We start from the raw sequence: 23541 nt of genomic DNA, 5'->3' as shown, positions 1-23541 counted from the left end.
GGGCCCAGGCCCATCCAGACCAGGGCCCAGCGCAGCAGCGCCCCCCGGCCCCACAGAGCCCGGGACAGTCCACCCAGCCCCACCACAGAGAAAACTGCACCCACCCCACCATCCACTCATCTTCCAGACTACATGAGACAATAGACGCCCAGGCTGAGATCTTCCTCCACCTCTCCTGTATCTCCCCTCTCCTGCAGAGAGTTCCTGGGGAGAGGAAAGCTCCTGCTAGGTGTGACAATCTCCCCCACCAGTTGAAGAGCCCCCCAGGTGGCTCGACGCACCGGCGGCACCCTGCGCCAGGGATGGGCCCCCATGCACCCACCCGCCCACAACCCCAGCAACACACAAACCAGGACCCAAGGCCCCGAGGCCCGGCCAGGGCCCCAGCCCAGAGACGGAGCACCCCCAGAACCTCACGCCCATCCCGGACCCACCCAGGGGCAGACAGGCTACCAGGTCAGTAACCCACGTCCGTCAGCACAGACCCTCCCCTAGCCCCGCTGCACACAGCCACGAGGAAACGGTCACCTGAGAGCCAAAAGAGCCCCCAATCGGACATGACCGTTACCCCGGGTTGAGCCCCCCAAGGAATATGCCTCCGGGGAACCCCCCCGACGCCCTAAGCCTGTCCCTACCCCCACACCAATCACAACAGTGAAGGCGGGACCAAACTATGACCCCCCCACCCCCACTAGGTGATGGAGCTGATCAAAGGAGCCCAGAGCAATTGATCTGATGTGGTGGCAGAGGCTGTATCAAGACTAGGGATGGGTATCATTTAGGTTTTATCTGATACCGGTGCCAAATCGGTACTTTTGAAACTGTGCCGGTGCTCAAACGGTGCTCAAACCGGTGCTTAAAGAATGGAGAACACAAAATTGGTCCAAAAACCTCTCATATTCAGCTGGTTTTTTGTAAAAAGATAACAATGTTAGCCTTTTCTGCAGCTATGGGGCATATATGGTATCACTCTTAGCTGGAAGCAGTGCTTAAACAATGGAAAAAATACAAACTTTGTCCAAAAACCTCTCATGTTTAGCTGTTTCCCTCTTTTTCTTTGGTCATTTTAGCCTTTTTGGCCAGGGTGAAGGGAGTATCTGCCATCAAACAAGAAGACAGCCGCATGTAGCTATGATGATGTTTGCTAGTTCACCTTACATGCATTAATGTAATAACGTGGTTAGCCTACTCAACGTAAATTACACACAAACAACATTAAGCTACTCACGCAGAGAAGAACGGCTGCTGCTGCCATCAAATACGGCGCATTTCTCGGCTTTTAAAAAAAAAAAAAAAATGCTATGCGTCGCCAGGTGTTTTATCGGATTCGAGGTGTTACTTCCTTTGACAGTATCACAGTATCATCTTAAAGCACTTGTTGCAGGCTGCTGAGTTTGCATATTTTGCTGTGAAGTACAGCCAGACTTTTGACCGCTTCGCCTTGGGCATTTTTAATCTGTAACTCTGCATAAAAGAACGTACGTACCTGGCCCCGCCTACTATCCTCGGAAACGTAAAATGATTGGCTAGAAGTGTATCACAGCTCAGGAAAAAAAAGCACCGAAATGTGCGCTGCTTTTTGGTCTGGTTACTACAGTTTATGTCAGAACCGGTGCCACCAGTACCCATCCCTAATCAAGACTAATGTAATCTAATAGATAATTTCTATATTGGTTAGAATTAAGATTGTTTTTATTTTTCCAGTTCATGAGGACAGTTTTCTTGGCTATGCATAGGGCAGTGAAAACCATATGGGCTATATTCTTTTCTGAAGTGACATCTAAGCTGCCCAACAAACACACTAAGGGGGAAGTTGGAATGTTACATTTCAGACACTTTGATAAGTCTTCACATATCTCGCGCCAAAACTTTTGCACTGGTGGACAGAACCAAAGAGCGTGAATGTAATTGTCTGGTGTATTGCCTTGACAGTGTGAGCAGTTGTTGGAAGATGTAAAGCCCATCTTGAACATCCGATGACCTGTATAGTGCACTCTATGTAGTATTTTGTATTGTATTAATTGCAGACTGGGATTTTTAATCAATTTAAAGGTTTTTAAGCATACCTGAGACCAGAAGTTTCTGTCTAAACTGACTGATAGATCTGCTTCCCACTTTGCAATAGGAAGGGATATTGATTCATCTAATTTAGAAAGTGTTCTGTATATTTTGGATAATAATTTGGGGGATTTAAGAGTAAGAAAATGTGCCGCACTTGGTGGTGTTTGTAATTAAACTTGACTGAGGTTAAATTTCTTTTTTACTATGGATTTAATTTGTTGATATTCTAAAAATCTTTTCTTGTTGATCCCATATTGTGCAACTAGTCTGTCAAATGGAATAAATTCTGTTCCCTCTAATATATGTTCTAAGTATTTAATTCCTTTACAACTCCATTCTGGGAAATTAATCATATTATTGTTTTGTAATATGTCAGGGTTATTCCAGATAGGTGTACGTTTGCATGGGATTAATGAAGACTCCGTTATTTTTAGAAACTCCCACCATGCTGTCAGAGAGAAGCTGATGTTGATACTTTTAAAGCATTCATGTCTTTTGATGTTTGAGCTAATAAATGGTAGGTCTGAAATCTCTAGATCCTTGCATAGTGCCTGTTCAACATCTAGCCAGGGCTCATCTAAGAAGGTATGTTTTGACCATTCTGAGATGAGCTGAAGCCTGTTGGCTAAGAAGTATTGGTGAAAATTAGGCAGATCTAATCCTCCTCCTTGGTTCTTTGTAGCGTTTTTAAGCTGATACGCGGGGGTTTATCTTTCCAAAGGAATTTGGAAATATATGAATCCAGAGATCTGAACCAAGCTTGTGATGGTTTGTTAGGGATCATCAAAAATAAGTAATTTATTTTTGGCAAGATCATCATTTTTATAGTGGCGACCCTTCCCATGAGTGATATGGGTAAAGATTTCCATCTAGTCAGATCGCCTTCTACTTTCTTTAGAAGTGGGATGTGGTTTAATTTAGTTAAGTCTGAAAGCTTAGGAGAAACATTAATACCTAAATATTTAATATTTCCGGATTGCAGTGGGGCAGAGGAAGAATTATGGAAGGAGCAGTTAATGGGGAGAACTGTAGATTTTGGCCAGTTAATTGAATAATCTGAAACTCTTGAAAACCAGTTTATTAGAGTAATTACCTCAGAGAGGTTGGTTTGTGTGCTTTGCAGAAAAAGCAACACATCATCTGCATAGAGACTGATTTTATGTTCTATGTTCTTACATTTTATGCCCTTAATTGTTGTAGCCTGTCTAAATGCTGCTGCTAGAGGTTCGATAAAAATTGCAAAAAGTGAACGGGAGAGTGGGCATCCCTGCCTGGTGCCCCTCAGGAGACAGAAACTGGAGGATGTCTGGTCATTTGTTCTGATATGAGCTGTAGGGGAGTTGTATAATATTCTTATCCAGTTTATGAAAGAGTTTCCAAAACCAAATTTGTGTAAAGTTGCGAATAAAAATTTCCAGTTAACTCTGTCAAATGCTTTTTCTGCATCTAGGGATAATATTATGGTTTCGATGTTTTTATTGTATGAGTAGTCTATTAAATTAAGTAATCTACGAGTGTTTGAGGAGTGCCGACCTTTTATGAAACCAGTTTGGTCAGGATGAATTAAGAGGGGGGTTATTTTCTCTAATCTCTTTGAGAGAGCTTTGCAGATTATTTTAAGGTCTACATTTAAAAGAGAAATTGGACGATAGCTTGAGGGAAATAAAGGGTCTTTGCCTGGTTTTAGCAGGAGACTAATGTTGGCAGAATTCATATTTGGTGGTAGTCTGCCATTTTCCTCGATTTCCTGCAACATTCCGTGGAATACTGGTGCCAGAATTGTCCAGAATTCTTTGTAGAATTCTGCAGGGAAGCCGTCTGGACCTGGAGCCTTATTATTGGGCATACTTATCAGGGCTTCCTGGAGTTCACTTGGCGTCAGTGGCGAATCCAGTGCCATTGCTTGACTGTCTAGTAATTTTGGAAGAGTTACGTTGTCAAGAAACAGATCAATTTCATTTTTTAGATGGGTTTATTTGTGGTGAGTATAAAGTTTCATAGAAATCCCAAAAAATGTTGTTTATTCTTCCAGGGTCATATATTGTGTTCCCCGATAAATCTTTAGCAGCACATAGTTGTTTTTTCTTTATTTATTTTTAACTGGTTAGCTAGAAATCGACCTGATTTGTTACTGTGTTCAAAATTCTGCAAGCGAAGTCTTTGTATAAGGAATTGTTTTTTTTAATTAATAGTTTCATTTAATTCTAGTTTTGTTTTGCGTATTTTGTTCAATGTTTCCTGATCTTGGTCGCACGCGTAGGCTTCTTCTAGTGATTTGATGTTTTTTGTTTTTTTTAATTCCTGAATATTTTTGTTTTCTTCTTTCTTTTTGTGTGATGAGAAAGAAATTATTTTACCTCTCATCACAGCTTTCCCTGCTTCCCATAGAACAGAAGCAGATATTCCGGGAGTGTCATTAAAGTCTAAATATGAAGTCCATTCCTTTTTAAAATATTTAATAAAGTCTTCATCTTTAAGCAATGATGTATTAAATCTCCAGTTTTTACTTGGCGTAGTATTATTCTTGTGCATTCGTGTTAAAGATACAGGAGCATGATCGCTGACAGCTATAGGATGAATCTCAGTGTCTGAAATGTCACTCAGCAGTGAGCTGCTGACCAGAAAATAATCCAGACGAGAGTAAGAGTGATGAACATGCGAGAAAAAAGTATATTCCTTACTGTTGGGGTGAAGGGAGCGCCATGCATCGCGAAGGCCAAAGTCGCTCATATACTGTTTGATTATATTTGTGGATTGCCAATTGCGCTGAGTTCCTGTTGTGTTGAGCCTATCCATTTCTTCATTTAGTCCAAGGTTGAGGTCACCGCCAAGAATGAGTGTGCATTCGAGGTGTTCAGAGAGTGCACTAAAAAATCCGTGGAAGAATGAGGGTTCATCAACATTTGGACCATATATACTTACAATACATAGTTTTTTGTTCAATATTGATAGTTTAATAATTAGAAATCTACCCTCTGGATCTATAACTGTATCGAGTACTGTAAAATTAACATTTTTATGTATTAAGATTGCTACTCCCCGTTGTCTAGAATTATAACAGGCTGCAAACACGTCAGGTGTTTTAAGTTCGTTTAAACCTGTGACAGGTCTGTGAGTTTCTTGTAATAAAACAACATCTGCCTGTAGTTTTTTAAGCTGGTTAAATATCTTTAACCTCTTTCCTCTGGTGCCAGCTCCATTTACATTCCATGTGACAAACCTCAGCATGCCCATAATTGTGTGTGTATGTCTAATGAAGTATGCTGGGTGTTTCGTTTAGACAGGTGGAGAGAATGTGGAAACATCCCTTGTTTGTAAATAGAAAGAGAGAGAGGAAAAAAAAGTGTGGTGAGAGGCTCCATAAGTCTGACTATGTGTGTGAATATTCACTAATATGAACAAGCGTGGCTTGTGTTATGTGTCCTGCAAGTCTGTGTGTGCTGTGAGGCTGTTGTGAATGTGCTGCCGTTGAGCGGATGTGTTTGCGTGATCGTGGTGTGAAAATATGGAGAAATAGAGGGTGTTGTTTGTAGGTGAGTGGGGAAGTGGGTGATCACAGCAGTGAAAGACAAGAGAAAGAAAGAAACCACATGAACTGTGAGCAACAACAAAAAAAAGAAACGAAACGGAAACATTCCAATTAAAGTAATGACGGAGGGTGACGGTGTTATATCTGCTATGACATCATACTGATATTACTAGGTTAAACCCATGTTAAAGGAGAAAGTGTGAATGAATAAGAAAAGAGTGTAGCGGGTTCTTATCTGGAGTGCAGTCAATATAACCACGGTGTGGTGCCGGGGTCGCGGTACAGCTGTCCGTCCACGTAGAGCCGGTCCACGGCGATGACAGCACGGGAGCTACGTCGAACTGGGAACAGGACCTTGCGTCGTTCCAGGATCTCTTTGGGGAACTGGTCGTTCACGCTGAAGTCCGTTCCTTTCAGCTCTCTGCCGCGACTCTTCACCTGTTCCTTCTGTTTGAATTGACCGAATTTGGCCACAATAGGACGTGGTCTCCCGGTCCGCGACCTCACGCCCCCCAAGCGATGTACTCTATCGCTTGGGGGGCGTGAAGGAACCTTTTAAAAACAAGTGCGTCCATACTCACAGGTGTACACACGGGTGCTCATGTAACCCTGGTTAACATAGCTGTCAATAAATAAAAGCCTGTTAGTAAAAACAGTCATAAGAAATATATTACAGGTGATAAATAGTCAATAAATAGATCATAATGGTTAGAAAATTCATTAAAAACATCAGCAATGATATAATTCATGTTATAGGATTTCTTTTGTGTTTAAAAACATGTTAAAAGGGTGCAGAACTTGCTAATTCATGGTGTTTTATGTTAATTCAGGTAAAATGGCTAAAATATGTATTGAGACTCTTATTGTGAAAGGGCACGCTGCAGCGTGACTCCTGTGATAGCCACACCCAATCGGGTTGTTCCTTCTTTTTGATGCTTGAGAGAGAGAAATGCAGACAGTCCTTGCAGAGCTGCTGCTTAAATGAGTGAAAAAATAGTAAAAACAAGCCAGAAATCTACATAAAGCCATTTTTGTACTCTGGAGAATGTATTTTTGTTTTTCCGACCTGTCCTTGCCTTGGTGACGTTGTAAACATAACCGAACGGGACTTGGTGAGTTCAGAAATTTTATTTGTATTGTTGTATTTTATTTCATGCAAGAAATGTTTTGTTGTATTATATTGCTCATTTCATGCAAATGGAGAGCCAAGGTAGCAGATTTGTTGTTTTATGTTAAAAATGGTGGATTCATGCTTAACCGACACACAGGCTGTACTTCAAAGGTCTTTGACGGTGTTTCAGCACGCCATATTGGCGTCACCTCATTTACGGCTAAATAAATAAGCTGGAAAAAACTGACTTTTACTGTTATTTAAGGGCTATCCTTGTGTTATTTTCGAATGTTTATGCACTTTATTTTGTTGCTATGGTAGGCCAATAAGGTTTGGATCGGGAAATGCCGAGCTAGAATCGGAGTTTGATCCGCTGAGCGAGAAACAAGATGGCGAGCCACCCACGGACCCATTGAACTGTACCGAGCAGGAAAAAAGGAAAACTCCCCCTGCTGGACGTTGAGCTCTTTCGCTGAAAAAAACTGGTAGGAATAATCCATACACCTCTGCAAAAGAACAGCGGACTTTCAAAGCACTGGATAACCATTTGGAGTAATTCCAGGATTAATAGTTAAAGGACACAAAGAAAACTTTCTTTTGTTTCTTTGTTTGTTTGTTTAAGGGATTCATTCAGCCTTTTGCTGAATTGTTTTCAGTTTTGCATTTATTTATTTATTTTTGTAATTTATTTTGGTCAACCTTACATTTTAATGCTGTAATGGTGTTAATGGAAATGTAAATAATTTTGTTGGGTTAAAACAAAATAAGAACTGGTTGAAATTTAAAGGTGAACCTAGACCAAGATTAAATTAAATCTTGGGCCTAAAGAACTGAACTTGATTTAAAATAACACAGTGTTAACTCAAGAATAGGATAAACTTGAACTTAGAACTTGAAATAAATAAGACAGTAACCTAGGTTGAAAATAACATCCTTCTAAAGCCAAATAAAAGGTTTTGAGATAAATAGGATGAACGAACAGAACATACTGAACTAAAAAGGGGAAAGAAAATATCTTGTTTTCCTTAAATGTGTGATGTTGAATGTGTTATGTAATGTGTCTATAACTGTCTATTCTGTCTTCACAAAATAACAAGCCAGCAATTTAAACGTATTTACTGGTCTGTGGTCTTTATTACACGCTACACTCATTACTGCTCTAGTAGTCGAACCTAACTGGTCCTAGTATACTGTAACGACTCCAGAAGTGTTACACTCACACACAAAAACTACACCCTTCTTGGCTCCTACCTCAAAGCACACTGTGCGCTGTCGATATTACGTGCTGCACAATAATGTTTAATATTTAGTATTTACTGTTATATTCCCATAGATCATCGTGATATTGTTTATTGTATTGCTCTCGTTTTCTTCCGCTTGTTTTACTTTTTTCTTTCTCAACAGGTGATCCAGGTGATTGATATATGTATTTTTTTTGTCTGCTTATTTAGTAATCTTGTGGGGTTTTTTTTTTGGTTTTTTTTTTTTTTTTCCCCCCCCCTCTTCCTTTCTTCCCTTTCCTCATTCAAGTCTGTCCCGTATCTAGCAAGTGGGGAAAAAAAACAAAAAAAAAAAACAATAAAAGATGAATCAAATAGACCATTACGGCAAGGCTGGGATGGTCAGTTTGGTAAAGTAAATCCGTTGGGCATCTTTCCTCACCTTTAGACAATAATTCTGATGGCAAAAGTACCAAACGGGACAGGCAGAAGAAGAAGAGGGGGGGGGGAAACTATACCTGTAAGTGCAGCCTCAGGTGTGACGAGGAAGTCACCTGTGCCCCTCCCACAGGAGCCGGCATTTCTACTAAAGGAGACCACAGGTCAGTCAAACAGAAAGACCTGAGTCAAATGCTGAGCACGACCTCAGCAGCTGGAATTGTTCTCCGCACAAGAAGCTGTGGATGAAGACTGAGCTTCAGGACCTTGGACTGTGGCCTGGGTCTCGACCAGTGCGTCACGCAGGGAACGCGATTTCACTCTGGCGTCTCCCTCCACAGCCTGAGCTCATAGATACAGTGGCTGACCTTCCATCGCCAATTTTTTTTCCAGCTCCACCCCTTCTTTAGTTGGAAACCTGAAAGTGCTATCATGGTCAGGTTAAGAAATAATTATATCTTGCCATGTATCCATGGTTGCTTTCGTTCACAAGTGGTCTCTGCTGGTGTGGGCAGGCCACGAGTACTTGTTGGCACCAGTGGTCAGTATTACATCCTCTCCTCACGACTCTGCTGCAGGGCTTGTCGCAGGAACTGGTTTGCTGACAATCAACAATGGCTAGAGAAACTGCCCAAAAGGTTTACCAACCTTCTCCCTGCTTTTCTTACATACAAAAAGGCCATCTGCAAGTCTGTTACGGATGAGCTCAGGAGGACTGGCAAACCTCCAGCAGACATGGCAAACCCAATAAATGAACTCATGCACCTCAAGTACGAGCGAGCTCACCTGGCGTACCTCCATGCCACAGGATCGGTCTGGGATTCTGAGGCAGGAGCTCATGGACAGAGGACCATTGGGCAGTTCCTGAGGAAGGAAAATAAGCCACAGGAGTTCAGGTCTTATGAAGACCCACATGCCTGGTGTGGCGTCTCTGTGTCCAGCCATTACCTGACAGACTGCCTGCTCGACGAATTCCGACGTCAACATCCAGCCATATCCAAACTCCGCCCGGGCACTTTTGGCCACATCTTCAGGTCTGACCACACCAGGAAGGCGGCACGAAAAGTCACACTGGCATCTGGGGTCATGTCCAGTTATTCCATAATGAATGAAAACTGGCTGATTGTTTCGTGGGTCATGGTTCAGTCTGAGACAGAAAGGTCCTTGGAGCCCATGTACCAGGGAATGGCCAAGAGGTACAGTGATGCAGGAGTGGAAAAGGCCGGCTACCACTGGGTGGACAGGTAAAAACCGTAATCATCCTTGTCATTCAAACTGCTAATCTGTCTGGACAAACTGAGTTTTTCCTTTTTAAGATCAATTTGATGCACACATATAATATTCCATATACTTACATGTATTTGTATTTTTTACATTTAGGGATTGCTGTGCTCCATTTAAGAACCCAGACTGTATCCCTGGTGAAAATCTATCGTGGGATGCCTGGAAAACTACTCCTGCTGTTATTGCTGCGGCCACATCTGGACCAGTGGCAAACAGCTGTGCCTCTCGAACCCACTACAATAAGAACATTATTGTAAAACTGAACCTGTTCCACTGCCTGAGGCGATTTTTGCGAGATTGCACCTCTGAGCATCATCCTCTGTTCAGCACTTTCTGCCAGCTTCTCTCTGCTGCATTCTCAGTGGTTGATCAGGCAGACCTGAAAAGGCTCCATGCTTATAAGTTCTGTGGCATCCATCCTGCTAATCCCACAAAGCAACACATACGGGAGCACTGCAGGATCCAAATACCACAACCCACTGAACTGCTGAACAGAGTGGAAAAGATCCTGAACCATTTTCACCTGGCCACAGACCCCAACAACCTCCCACTCTTCAAGCCAACCATGCTGAAGGCGTGGCGCGTTCAGAGAGTCCACATTTTGCGTGGCTGCCTCAGTGACCCTGAGCTCTCAGAGGGTGTAATGTTTAGGTACGGTGGGACTCTTCAGCTTAACCATGTCCCTGGTGAAGGTGCCAAGGTCCCCATCTGGATTCCTGTCCGAGGCACTTCACAGCAGGAGGGTTATCATTTCCACCAGGCCCAGTGGATTACCGGGACTCACGTATCCACTAAACTATTCCAGGCCCAGGGCATGACAGGGGTGGCACGATGGAACTACCAAAGACTGGTGGACCGTAAGCAGCCAGATGTCATTCTCCCTTCTGTTTTTGATCCAGCTCTAGTGGTGGAGTTGAATGCAGCCTCCAGGAGAGTGACCCTGCACTTCACCTCTCTGACAGAGACACTGGTGAGCGATTTGGGCTTGAATACAGAGAGCCAGGCTGCCATCCAGTCACTCTGAACTGGGACAAACACAAAACCTTGAGAAAAGATGAACCGGCTGCCCTTCAGCCCCCATCCTCGGTTCCAAAACCTGTGGCTGCCCAACTTCAGGTTCCAGCAGCGGGACCCTCCTCCAGCATGGCACCGCTAGGTGTGGCATCCTGCGCACCAGCACCACTTGTCACCCACCCTTTCTCTGGTGCACTTTTAAAGCAGGAGTTAGCATCAGAAGACACCCAGTAACCTACAACAGTCATGGGTAAGTTAACATAATGGTATTGTCAAAGAATTCCGTGTCATTACTACTATTATTATTATTATTATTATTATTATTATTATTATTATTACATGATATATGAGTAACTATTACTATTGTTTCCCAGAAATCTCTAAAGCTCTACCTCTGCCGATGCGGGCCTCACCAAGGAGTGCTCACACTGGACCTATAAAGACAGGTGGACAGGTTTTTGTGCTGGACCACACACGCTGGACACGACCCATGAAAGAGGCAATAGATGATCTGTTGCTAAAGCACCATGGGAAGAAGGACATCCTGAAGCTTGTGGATCAAGATTATGCAGACATGGTCCATCGCTCTGCTACAGATCCCAACAGCTTGCTGCATCCCACATCCAAGGTGCACGTATCCCGGTATGTGAAGCACTTGGCTAAACTTCTCAACACCAATTCATCTTTGAACATAAGCCCAGAAAAACTTCTGGAGACTCAGCAGCTGGGGCACTCTTTAACTGAAGGCAGTGAAACAACTAGTGTCCCTGTAGTCACCATAAAGCCTGCCGTCTTTAACCCGCCTCCTCCTGCCCTGTCTACACCACTGACACAAGTCTCAATAGAGAAGATTGTGGAGGGCATCTTGGAAAGGCAGCAGCAGCCTGAGGGGAAAAAGGCAGACAAAGACTTGTCTTGCCTGTGGACAGCCCAAGTCTCAATATGAGACAGATGGATCCACCGTCCATTATTTTTACCAGAGAGGGCCTGTGCGCTATTCCTATTGTTCCAACAAGGTGCATCAAAGTTATGCTGCTGAGGGAATCGGTAACCCTAAAATGCCCTTTGAAGAATTTGCTCAGACAGAATTTTTCCAGAGGGAACCGGATGCTACCAAGAAGAGGGAGAAGAGAAGGATGGAGGAAAAGCAGATTCAGCCACAGGGACCTGAAACAGGGACCAAATAGTCCACACATTCATACGGGCTTCGCTGGAGTGGCAGGAAAACTATATTTGCTGCCCTTTGAAAGTGTACTCTATACAGAGACAAAGGCGTGGACAAGGAAATGACCTGGAAGGAGTTTCAGGAGTCTGCTTTCTATGAGGCAGAGAGACTTAGATGGATGGAAGGAAAAAAAACTAATGAGGAAGAAACAGTTGATATTGTATATAAGACAGTTTTGTTCTAGTTGTGAGTGTCTGCCTGTGTCCTTTCCAGTCAAAACAAAAAATAAATTTGCGGGTTGAATAAAAGTAACTTTAAGACAAAATTTGCCAGGGGTATGGATAATTACAGGCTTAACGGTGTATATATTGTTATTTTGTGTGTGTGTGTGTGTGTGTGTGTGTGTGTAAAAAGAGGAAAGAAAAACAGGTGCTGCATTGGCCGGGAATCGAACCCGGGCCTCCCGCGTGGCAGGCGAGAATTCTACCACTGAACCACCAATGCACGCTGCAGCACCCTTTGCACAGAAGACAGAGGACGGTCCCACAGGCCAGTAGCACATTTAGGATTGTTGGCTACAACACTTCACTATGAGCTGCGTGAGAGTGCGTCAGCTACTATGTTGTCAGTATCTTTCTTATGCTTAATCACAAGATTATAATCCTGTGCCAGCAGTGCCCAGTGCATCAGTCGTTGGTTATCATTGTACATTCGGTGAATGTATCAACATCGAGCTTGAAAGGTTGAGAGAATCAGGAGCCGCTAAGACAGGGGCGCTGCAGTGGAAGGAATTTGCTGACTCGAACGCATGCTGGAACTGCATGCTGTGTTACATAACTGCACCACATCTGCTTTCATTGCTGGCCAAAAGAAATGTTCCAATATGCGGTCATATGTCTTGTAACACCCAAATGACCGGACTATGAATGTTCATGTGCTAACCGTAGCACCTGCTGGTGAATATTGGAAACACTATCTGCTGAACTGTACTTGTCTCCTGACATTGGACTCCACCTGTGTATCAACAAACCGTCAGAAACCAAACATGTTTGCTACTTACCCCCCTTTGTACCATCATCTTCAGGCGCAGCGGTAAGACATTTGGCTAATGATGGGTAAGTGGAGGGATTCTCAGATTCAGTAGCTGGCTCAACCACACTTTGCGCCTGCTCTTAGGCACCATTAGCCACTTTATCAACAATACTTCAGGGCTAACAATACCAATAAAAGAGAGACATGTAACACACACTCCAAAGGAAGGAGGAAACATATACCCTTGGGGCTAAACAATGAATAACAATACCATGGAACCTCTCCTCAGTCCTACCTACCCTCGAATGCTAGCCTACCTAGCTTCTGGAGTGTACCAGGCTCGAGGCAACTTTAAAGGCGAACCTTCAGTGCTCAAAGCACTGAAAAGCCTACCCCCGACAGGGACCTAATCCCCACCCGGGATTACTCCGAAAATAAAAAAGGCAAAATAAAGAACGAGTGTCTGAAGGAAGAGATTACACTCAGCTAGACACTCACCTGCGCTAACTGGGGAGAGAGTTCCAAATACACCAGAGTTAAGCAAGCAACCCGAGAACAACATACAGACACCAAAACTCATACAAAGCTGTTTCAATTCCTTTCACTGAGATCCCGGACGAACCCCCACATTGTTACGTCCCCACAAATAAGGTCTCAGCAAAGACGTGGGAAACAGTAACAAATAGAACCGGGAAAGAATGAGAAGGGAGCCAAACAGAGCAGTATGGCAAATATTACGTTTTTATTACAAACAATCCTAACACAAAGAGATGGCAACACTGCTTTATCAATAAGATAAAAAAAAGAAAAAAGGTCACAACTAAGTCTTATGTGTCTAAAGGAGGATGAACAAACAAACAACAAAGAAAAATGCACTTCTGGAGCCCACAGGCCCACCCTAACCATTACTAGCAACACACACCTTACTGCTGCTGAGGCCCACAAGCCCACGCTACCAATGTAGCAACCTCCCCACTGCTTTCACAACTCCAAACTGCAGCAAGGACAACCACACCATAGGACCTCTTCATTCAATAGAAAGCAGTGCAAAGATGAAGAGAAAAAAAACCCAAAACCACACAGTTCTTCCCCAACCCTATATAACATCTGAGAGTTAATTGCTGACTGGGTCCTGGTGCCAAATGAGGGAGTGAGCAGCAGCTCCGTCGTGGAGAGAGGGCAGAGAGAAAAAGAGACAGAGAGGGGTGGAGCTAGAGAGGAGGAGGGGGAGAGAGAGAGCAACACCACACCCACACACTACCACAGTCTCACAGGATGTAACACCAGCCTACTTGGAGTTACTGGGTTGAATTTAAAAAGGATTGCTTGCTGTAGGAATTTCTGCAGTGGCCAGGAATCGAACCCGGGCCTCTGCATGGGAGGCTGGGATTGTTTAGCTCAACAGGTCTAAACAGTTTCCCATTCATTCTCTATGGTAGTGCTAAACTACGGATTTAATATATTATTCACCACTGTGACCCTTCTGGCGCTGTTGCGAGTTTGAGACCTGGCAGTTTTAAACAATTTCCACTTTTAAATTTCAGGAAAAAAGACAAGTTATGCACCACTTGCAACAGATCTCAGCGATCCTTGTTCATTCGTCAAAGGTAATAAACGTTGTTTAAAATAAGAGTAAACCAATAGATTAAAAATTGCAGGTATATTTTAAAGGTAAGAGAAGTGTTCACTGTGATTTCATTTACTTGATTAGTGTAAGAAAACGTCCATCACTTGGTTAAAGACGGTTACATTTTATCAGCTGTGATAAAAAGGCATGGTAAATTATGAACTATTCTGTCTTGATGTATGCTCAATCATCCCGGAAAGTAAATTCCAAAAAGTTGATTCTGTACATCTGGACGTAGTGTTTTCAGTGGGAGAAACGTTTCGTAACTCATCCAAATGACTTCTTTAGTCTCAGCTGGATGCAGGTTTCCTCAAACTTCTGAACAGTACATTTGCACACAGACTGAAACTAGTCCACTAAATAAACAATGGGCTGTGAGGCCAGTTTCATTATCATTAATATGCAAATTTTCATGACCATTGATGATTGTATGTCAAGATTCACAAGAAAGTTGTATTCTACTCAGGGAAAATCGGTGGCGTTCCACAAGGAGCCACTTCGATACCTTCTCCAGGACCCATCGGATGAAGATACAAGAATTAAAAATTAGCTTCAGGACAAGTCTGCACCTGTGAAGCAGGACCTAGTGTGCTGATCTCAACAGCTTGCTGCACCCACATCCAAGCTACACATATCCCGTTATGTGAAACACTTGGCTAAGCTTCTAAACACTTCTTTGAACACAAGCCCAGAAAAACTTCTGCAGACTCAGCAACTGTGGCACTTTTTAACTGAAGGGAGTGAGACAACCAGTGTTCCTGTGGTCACCATGGAGCCAGCTTACTTAAACCCACCTCCTCCTGCCCTGTCTACACCTCTGACACAAGACTCAATAGAGAAGATTGTGGAACGCATCTTAGAGAATCAACAGCAGGAGCAACCTGAGGAAGGAAGGCAGAAAGATTTGTCTTGCCTGTGGACAGCCCAAGTCCCAGTATGAGACAGGTGGATCTTCCATCCACTATTTTTTTTTACCATCGAGGGCCTGTGCCGTATTTCTATTGTTCAAAGAAGATACATCAAAGTTATGCTGCTGAGGGAATCGGTAACCCTAAAATGCCCTTTGAAGAATTTGTTCAGACAGAATTTTTCCAGAGGGAACCGGACGCTACCTCTGCAGATTCAGCCACAGGGACCAAATAGTCCACACATTCATACGGGCTTCCCTGAAGTGGCAGGAAAACTATATTTGCTGCCCTTTGAAAGTGTACTCTATACAGAGACAAAGGCATGGACAAAGAAATGACCTGGAAGGAGTTTCAGGAGTCTGCTTTCTATGAGACAGAGAGACTTAGATGGATGGAAGGAAAAAAAACTAATGAGGAAGAAACAGTTGATATTGTATATAAGACAGTTTTGTTCTAGTTGTGAGTGTCTGCCTGTGTCCTTTCCAGTCAAAACAAAAAATAAATTTGCGGGTTGAATAAAAGTAACTTTGTAAGACAAAATTTGCCAGGGGTATGGATAATTACAGACTTAACTGTGTATATATTGTTATATAGTGTGTGTGTGTGTGAAAAAAAAGTAGGTGTTGCATTGGCCGGGAATCGAACCCGGGCCTCCCGCGTGGCAGGCGAGAATTCTACCACTGAACCACCAATGCACCCTTTGCGCAGAAGACAGAGGACGGTCCCACAGGCCAGTAGCACATTTAGGATTGTTGGCTACAAAACACTTCACTGTGAGCTGCATGAGAGTGCGTCAGCTACTATGTTGTCAGTATCTTTCTTATGCTTAATCACAAGATTATAATCCTGTGCCAGCAGTGCCCAGTCGTTGGTTATCATTGTACATTCGGTGAAGAAAAACGACAGGATTGTGGTCTGTGAGTACAGTTACCAGAGAGGAGCTGGAGCCAACATGCACTGCAAAATGCTGCAGGGCGAGAAGCAGAGCTCATGCTTCCTTCTCTACAGTAGAATAGTTCTGCTGATGGCATTTCAACTTGATATAGAAAAAACAAGACAGGATGACACACGCACGCCTCATCATCCTGCAATAACACAACATCAGCTCCAGTGGCACTAGCATCAACATCTAGCTTGAAAGGTTGAGAGAATCAGGAGCCGCTAAGACAGGGGCGCTGCAGTGGAAGGAATTTGCTCACTCGAATGCATGCTGGCACTCTACAGACCATTCCAATTGTACCTTTGGGCTACATAACCTGGTTAAAAGAACCACATTGGCAGAGAAGTTTTTACAGAAACACCGGTAATATCATACCGAGGAACTGCTTTAGCTCCTGCCTGGTGGTCGGAGTCGGATAGTTCAAGACTGCGACAATCTTTGCCTCCACCGGGTGGACCTGTCCAAAACCAACCTGCTTACCTAGGTACGTTACTGTTGCCTTGCCAAACTCTTATTTTTTTAATGTGAACACCTGTCACCTTCTTCACTATAAAATAGGGGCCCAAGAGCAGAAGCAGGGACGGACAGACCTGTCCCCAGGCTGAAATTGCCTTTTTAGTGCTTTACTATCAAACCATTTCTTCGTGTTAACCTGGGACACACAGAGAGCCTCTTTTGCTAACAACATAGCACGTTGCCTTCGATCCCTACACATCTTCACAAAACTCAGCAATAGGGCTGGGCCACATTATACCGTTCACGGTAATACTGGCATAACGTTAGGCAACGATAAGAAAATGAAATATCGCAATAGAATATGGGTAAAATGCGCAGTGCCTTTGTTTTTATACGCTCATACGCACATGGCAGAAAAAGTATGGCGGCGATGGACAATGACATGGACAAAAGCGCATCTTTGAATGAAACGGGTGAAGCAGAATTGGTCAGTAAAAATGGTGCAACTTCGGTGGTGTGGAAGTGGTTTGGTTTTCGTCCATCCGATACCCACCAAAGCACAATTTTTTCGTGGAACATGCAAGCGGGCCGTCGTGGCGAAGAGCGGAAACACTACAAACCTATTTCATCATTTGAAGCAGAAGCACTTGGAGTACAAAAAAGCTGTTAAGGCCCGGGTTCGATTCCCGGCCAATGCAGTCTAATTTTCTATAGTTGCACACGTCTCATGACACAAAGAAAAGAAGAAGAAAATTAGACTGCATTGGCCGGGAATCGAACCCGGCCTCTGCCTTTGTAAATGGAGGGACTGTAACTGCGTGTGTATGTAAGCGTGTAAAACCTGCAGATAGTCAGATTAACAGTATTTTGTCTCTATCTGCTATTCTGCAATTCATCTCATGTAAACAATAACGTGGCGCACAGCGTGACGTGAAAAAAGGCACATACCTTTGACATTGCTTGACGAACTCTGTTTTTAAAAAATCTCGTTTACATGTGGACGAAACAGCTGCGTTTTCAAAAATACCCGTGTAGGTGTGGACGTAGCGTAAAAGAGTTTGTAGTTTATTTTCTTACTACCTGTAATTTACTGCAGATTACTTGTATTTGCTTAATTGTTTGCTAAATGTTTGAGGTGTGAAATTAACCGCAATGGATCAAAATATAGGTGTGTGTGGTTGGAGGATGTGTTTGTGCGTGGGGGGCGCGAACATTTTTCTTGTAAAACAAAGGGGGGCCCAGCAAAAAACGTTTGGGAACCACTGTGTTAATGTAACACAAGCTTTGTCCCAATCAGAACTCGAACCCACACTCAGACAGTTACATGTAAGTAATCAGGTGATTTTTCACTGGCTAAAAATGTGCGATTGGATCGACTGGTGCTGTTTGATTTGCGGTTTGAGCAGGAAGTCGAGGAGCCCATTTATGTGAAAATGTAAATGACCATTTCTGAATGGAGGAGGGGTTCTAAGAGTACATCGTTCACCATCTTATAATGCTGTGATTGGAGCCATTGTTCAACTCCCTGTGAATGGTACTATAGCCATTGATCAATGATCATGATAATTTGCATATTAATGATTATGACACTGACCTGCTGGCCCATTGTTGGTCAATGGTGCTAGCATGGGTGATCCACTGAAAACAGAAAGTTATGATTCTATAACAGATTTACACATATATAATAAAAAAGGGAAGAAAAATTAGTGTTGCATTGGCCGGGAATCGAACCCGGGCCTCCCGCGTGGCAGGCGAGAATTCTACCACTGAACCACCAATGCTTGCTGCAGAAACTTCTCCACTGAAAACACATGATGGCCCCACAGGCCACTAGCACATTTAGCATTGTTTTCAGGCCCATGTAGGACGACCAAGGGTGGATCTGACTGTGAAACTAAAATTGGCCAACTACACAGTCAGCAACTTAAGCACACAAGAAAGATGGTGGCCCCTCTGCTTGTCTCTAAATCAGTACAGATCAATGTTTGATTGTCTGCCAATGACAAAAAGTTTAGTTTAAAAAACAAAAGAGTAAACACCACAGTCCCATTCCTCAATGAAAGTAACAGTTCCACGGCAACAAGAACAACAACAAAAACTCTCTCAATACATGTTTGAGAGAAAGGTATGAAAACGACAAAACACTCTGATACTGAGTAAAAGACACAGAAACAAGAAAAAAAGTTAAAGTCTGGAGAAAAACACAAGAAATATGGCAGCTCCTCTGCTTATCTGTAAATCAGTATAGGTCAATGTTTGATTTTTTGTGTGTGAGATGGGAGATGCTGACCTGTGTACAGACTCATCTTTGCCATGTTGTTCTCTAACAGCTTCGCCCAATGAGACGCCGTCCTCGCCACATATAGACCTAAATGCAGAGAGCACGCTGTCTCCAACACCACTCTGTGCAGACACATAAATGAATACAGAGTTACACACAATACAATACCAAGAGCATCCACTACTTGTTATAATGATAGCCTGATAATATGTAATAATACAAATGAAATACCCTGTATTTATTTCTGACTTGACCTCTGTAGATTTTTTCTGCTACATTACTGGAATCGGTCACTTGTTTTGAGTCACACTGGATAACAAAAATTGTCTGTATTTTAATTCTTGGGCATATCGTGTTTTAGAAAAAAGGATATCCATGGTATGCTTATGGTCATTAGCCAATGAGTGAGCCATTTCACAGAAAGACCCACCCATTGTTGTTTTGTCTAGTTTTTTTTTAAAAAACAAGACAGCAGAAATGCTTCAGTAATCAATGGATGACAATGTGGTAGCTACGTCTTTTATACTGTCTATATTAGGGATGTGTGCGACTAGTCAACAAACCCATCATTGATCTCACTAGTTGGCACCAGATGTAATAGTAATAGATGTAACTGCTGCTCCTACACATCGAAAGGAGTCAGCAGGTGTTGAACCTGACTGATCTAAGGTGCCCACCAGAGGACAGTGTGGCAAACAAGTGGTGGGTAGGGTGCAAGGGGTCACCTGTGATGGCCCTGGTTTTCCTGAGACTGAAGGAGCTGGCAATGGAAACAGAGAAACCATTGCTAACTGCATATTTCCTCAACCTTAAAAACAATATATTTGCATAATGACTGAAACTAGCACCACTGACAAACAATGGGCTTAGGCACCCTTCTCGATTCAGAGATGGTCTTCCCCTTTTTATGTAAATGGCCTACTTGACTTCCTGCTGAGAGGGGCTCAGTGGGGAGGGACTCTAGCAGCAAGGAGATGCTCCCCATCTGTTGACAACCAAGAGGTGCCCCTTAAGTTCTGTTCAGGTTGTCGGTCCCAGAAGGCACTGCACACAAAAAATTTTTTTTTACTGTCTGCGGTTTTATCACTCTGTCAGGATGTGTTAGATGTACAGGTGACCACATCAGGTGTTCCCACTGTATTTCATTGTTGTGCCCCAATAAGCGTGTCTCCAACAAGCTGTATGATTGTACATGTTCCCATGTTACAATCAATAAAACAAGCACATTCTCAAATAGAGCTGTTCGATATAACGATATATATCGGATGACGATATAAAAACGTCTATCGTTTCATTTTACGCTATCGTTTGTTTCGTGATGTCGCAAAATAAACTAAACTGTTCACGGCGATATTTTTCATCATTTTGATGGTCACTGTAGTGGCTATATTAATTTCTTAAAGTTCTCTCTTTCTCTTATATTTAATATAACCACACGGACGGACAAGTGCCTGTTTTTATGTGTTGTCGTTAACAACAACGACGGTAAAACCATCGCGCCATGTGTCCGCTTGTTTATTTTCCACATAAACCTTTCAGAATAAAGCTCAAGATCCTGTTGAGACTGTTCAAAATAAACTGAATCATGTGAAAGAGAATGCAGACTGTTTACGGATGAGAAGCAAAAAGGAGCCGTCAGGTGCTAAAAAATAAACCTTAGACTCAAACGTTAGAACAGGCTTTTCCCCGTAGCACACTGTGTAATAAATACTCACAAAGAAAACAACGGCCGTTACAACTTATGTCTAAAAATGTATCGTTTCATGCATCGGTTAAAACACTCGACTCCAGGTACACGACGCCAAGCTGGAAACATTTCACGCAGGTCGAGCTGCCTGAGATTCACAGAATTTACAGAAAATGTTACATTTTTGTGACTTATATCGTTATCGGACGATAGATGTCTTATATCGGGATATGGGATTTTGGTCATATCGCACAGCCCTATTCTCAAATAACTGCAAACTGTCTGTGGGCTCATTTTGAGCCAAGTTCAGGAAGATGTTACCTCTCAAGCGAACACACTGGGGGCGGGGACTCACCTACAGTTCTGCAGATGAGCCAGCTGTACAGCATCTCTCAAAGTTTGATTGCTGGCTAACAGATAAGTAGAATTTAAGGTGTGCTGTCCACAAGACAGTTAAAGAATTTATAGCCCGTCTGAATGCCTACACATAAATAATAGAGAGGGGGATGAAAAGTAAGCCTTGCATTGGCCGGGAATCGAACCCGGGCCTCCCGCGTGGCAGGCGAGAATTCTACCACTGAACCACCAATGCTTGACACTGTGGCCTTTGAACAGAAAACAGATCATGGCCCCACAGCCAATTTCTGTGCCACAAAGAGCAAGCAAATGCAAAAGTGACTTTAACCTGCATTCTATCCAAAGTTCACCACACTAGCTTTCAGTCCTATATAGTAAGTATAGAAGCAGTTTTAAACGTAGATATTCATAGCTGCTCTAAATACCCACACACGGAAGAAAAGAACTAGCCTTGCATTGGCCGGGAATCGAACCCGGGCCTCCCGCGTGGCAGGCGAGAATTCTACCACTGAACCACCAATGCTTGCTGCTGTGACTTTCGCACAGGAAATGGAGGGCTTTCTGGGTCAGTCGGCATGTACTAAGCATTATGCTTTTTGAAATTTCCAGTGCCTTTAACACCATCAGGCTAATCCTACTGGGTGATAAGATGACACCATATTTCTTTCAGAAAAAGAAATATGGTGTCAAATATTTTAAAGTTGCTATAGTTGCACACCTCTCATGACACAAAGAAAAGAAAATTAGGTGTTGCATTGGCCGGGAATCGAACCCGGGCCTCCCGCGTGGCAGGCGAGAATTCTACCACTGAACCACCAATGCGCACACTAAGGATTTTTGCACAACAGAATAAGAACCGATTGCCGCCCCCTTCCGCAATTCTTACACTATTTCAACACTCAGTAGACGGTAGAGATCAATGTTACATTTCCAGCAAACAGGAAAAACGGTGCATTCTACAATAGGCTTAGAGAATTTATACCTTTTATGAACGCATCCAAATACTTATTCATATTTATTTGATTCGAGAAAGTAGACGCATAATTTTTATGTCGCCTCTGACAAAGAAAAAGGAAGGTTGCATTGGCCGGGAATCGAACCCGGGCCTCCCGCGTGGCAGGCGAGAATTCTACCACTGAACCACCAATGCGCACATAGACAAGAATAATCAAGAATCAAGAAAAATTCTGTGACACATTCCAAGGGTTGAATTGCTTGTTTTTCTGGACTCAATATTTCGTCTAAATAGCTCAGAAGGGTGTGACAATTTCATATTTCATTTCGGAAAAAAATACGGGTCGCCGTATTTTGCAATTTAAGGTTCGCTTGTAGTGTATGCTAACATATAAAAAGCCTTCGCAAAGACCTTTAGTGCCGCCTAAACTTTTACAGGTTTCGCTGACTCAAGTTTAATGCGCAGAGATAATAATTAGCATTTGTACACGGTGGTATTGGGCCTCGTGCTTTATTAACCCTTTTAAGTAATGCTTATTCATAATTAGCCTTGTTAATTAATGCTTTGCTAGCAGGTTGTACCGTGCACGCAGGTAAGACATGCTGTGCACGTGACTTCGTGCACAACACGCATTGAAGTTAAACGACCAACATGAAGGACGTTAAATAACACTCACCGCAGCGGTGGCTGCAGATTTAATGTGGCGACAATGCAGGAGGCAGCGCCAAGGAGACGGCAGCACCCGCCCTCTAGTCAGCCCGAGGAGCATTGTTTGCAAATGTCACCGACAGGTCACCGACGGCGAAACACAAACGCAGACTGCCGCTGACAACATAAAAGCTACTTCTAGCATACCGCTTCCGGGACTCTGTTTTCAAAATAAAACAAAACTCACTCTCTCTCTCTCTCTCTCTATAACCATCTAACTATATAATAAACTATGTAATATGAAATATGTATATTCCAGGATGAAGCATTTGTAAAAGACTGAGTCATTTATAATGGAAAATAAATATCACTATATAATATTTTTGCAGCCATTTTTGGGAAGTTAGGGTAAAAACTGTTTTTTCAAGGATTTTCTAAGTGTTAACCTCCTGAGACCCGAACCACCAATGCTGACCTGGGACCTGAAAATGAGAGCCACATATAAGAATATTCGTTTGAAATTTCGATAGGACAGTAACAGTATAATGTCCTCGTAAGTGGATATCAGGCCCTTGCAGAGCAAAATTTAGTATTTTGGTCTAAATAACCCAAAATGTGATGCCCACATATGTGGACGCCAGGTCCTAGGAGGTTAAACAAAAAAAAAGTTACAAATTAATAACAGATAGCGAAGATTGACTGTTACTGCAAGATTTTAACATGAGCTAAATAAAAACAATGTCCTTTTGTGCTTGCTTGGTAAAGCGTGTTCTTTTATTCTGAAACCGTCAACGCGCATTTCCCGTCATGCCTGTATTCCATGCCAGT

General features: G+C 42.9%; 2 protein-coding genes and 7 non-coding genes across 9 annotated transcripts in view; 1 reads left to right on the top strand and 8 right to left on the bottom strand.

The window, feature by feature from the left end:
• Positions 1-22903, bottom strand: part of ldhd (lactate dehydrogenase D) — a 50103-nt gene extending 27200 nt beyond the window's left edge. The window contains exons 1-2 of the mRNA XM_026172570.2: positions 22742-22903; positions 19076-19188 (exon numbers count right to left, since the gene is read on the bottom strand). Coding sequence (XP_026028355.2) covers positions 19076-19188; positions 22742-22834 — 206 coding nt within the window. The 5' untranslated portion in view covers positions 22835-22903. The remainder of the gene's footprint in view (positions 1-19075; positions 19189-22741) is intronic.
• On the top strand, positions 8744-11733 carry LOC113013702 (uncharacterized). Its single transcript, XM_026154836.2, has 2 exons — positions 8744-9603; positions 9740-11733. Exons 1-2 carry the CDS (start codon positions 8792-8794, stop codon positions 10665-10667), a joined length of 1740 nt encoding a protein of 579 aa, XP_026010621.2. The 5' UTR covers positions 8744-8791; the 3' UTR covers positions 10668-11733.
• On the bottom strand, positions 12256-12326 carry trnag-gcc (transfer RNA glycine (anticodon GCC)). The gene has a single exon. It is a non-coding gene; the product is annotated as a tRNA-Gly (tRNA).
• trnag-gcc (transfer RNA glycine (anticodon GCC)) lies at positions 16014-16084 on the bottom strand. Its single transcript has one exon. It is a non-coding gene; the product is annotated as a tRNA-Gly (tRNA).
• On the bottom strand, positions 18496-18566 carry trnag-gcc (transfer RNA glycine (anticodon GCC)). The gene has a single exon. It is a non-coding gene; the product is annotated as a tRNA-Gly (tRNA).
• Positions 21275-21345, bottom strand: trnag-gcc (transfer RNA glycine (anticodon GCC)). Its single transcript has one exon. It is a non-coding gene; the product is annotated as a tRNA-Gly (tRNA).
• On the bottom strand, positions 21563-21633 carry trnag-gcc (transfer RNA glycine (anticodon GCC)). Its single transcript has one exon. It is a non-coding gene; the product is annotated as a tRNA-Gly (tRNA).
• trnag-gcc (transfer RNA glycine (anticodon GCC)) lies at positions 21862-21932 on the bottom strand. The gene has a single exon. It is a non-coding gene; the product is annotated as a tRNA-Gly (tRNA).
• On the bottom strand, positions 22190-22260 carry trnag-gcc (transfer RNA glycine (anticodon GCC)). Its single transcript has one exon. It is a non-coding gene; the product is annotated as a tRNA-Gly (tRNA).
• Positions 22904-23541: the final 638 nt, after the last annotated feature.

The sequence above is a fragment of the Astatotilapia calliptera genome, chromosome 7 (genome assembly GCF_964374335.1).
Source record: "Astatotilapia calliptera chromosome 7, fAstCal68.1, whole genome shotgun sequence".
In the NCBI taxonomy this organism is placed as follows: Eukaryota; Metazoa; Chordata; class Actinopteri; order Cichliformes; family Cichlidae; genus Astatotilapia; species Astatotilapia calliptera.
Note: the sequence above shows the minus strand (reverse complement) of the source record. Positions and strands in the feature narration are given on the sequence as shown.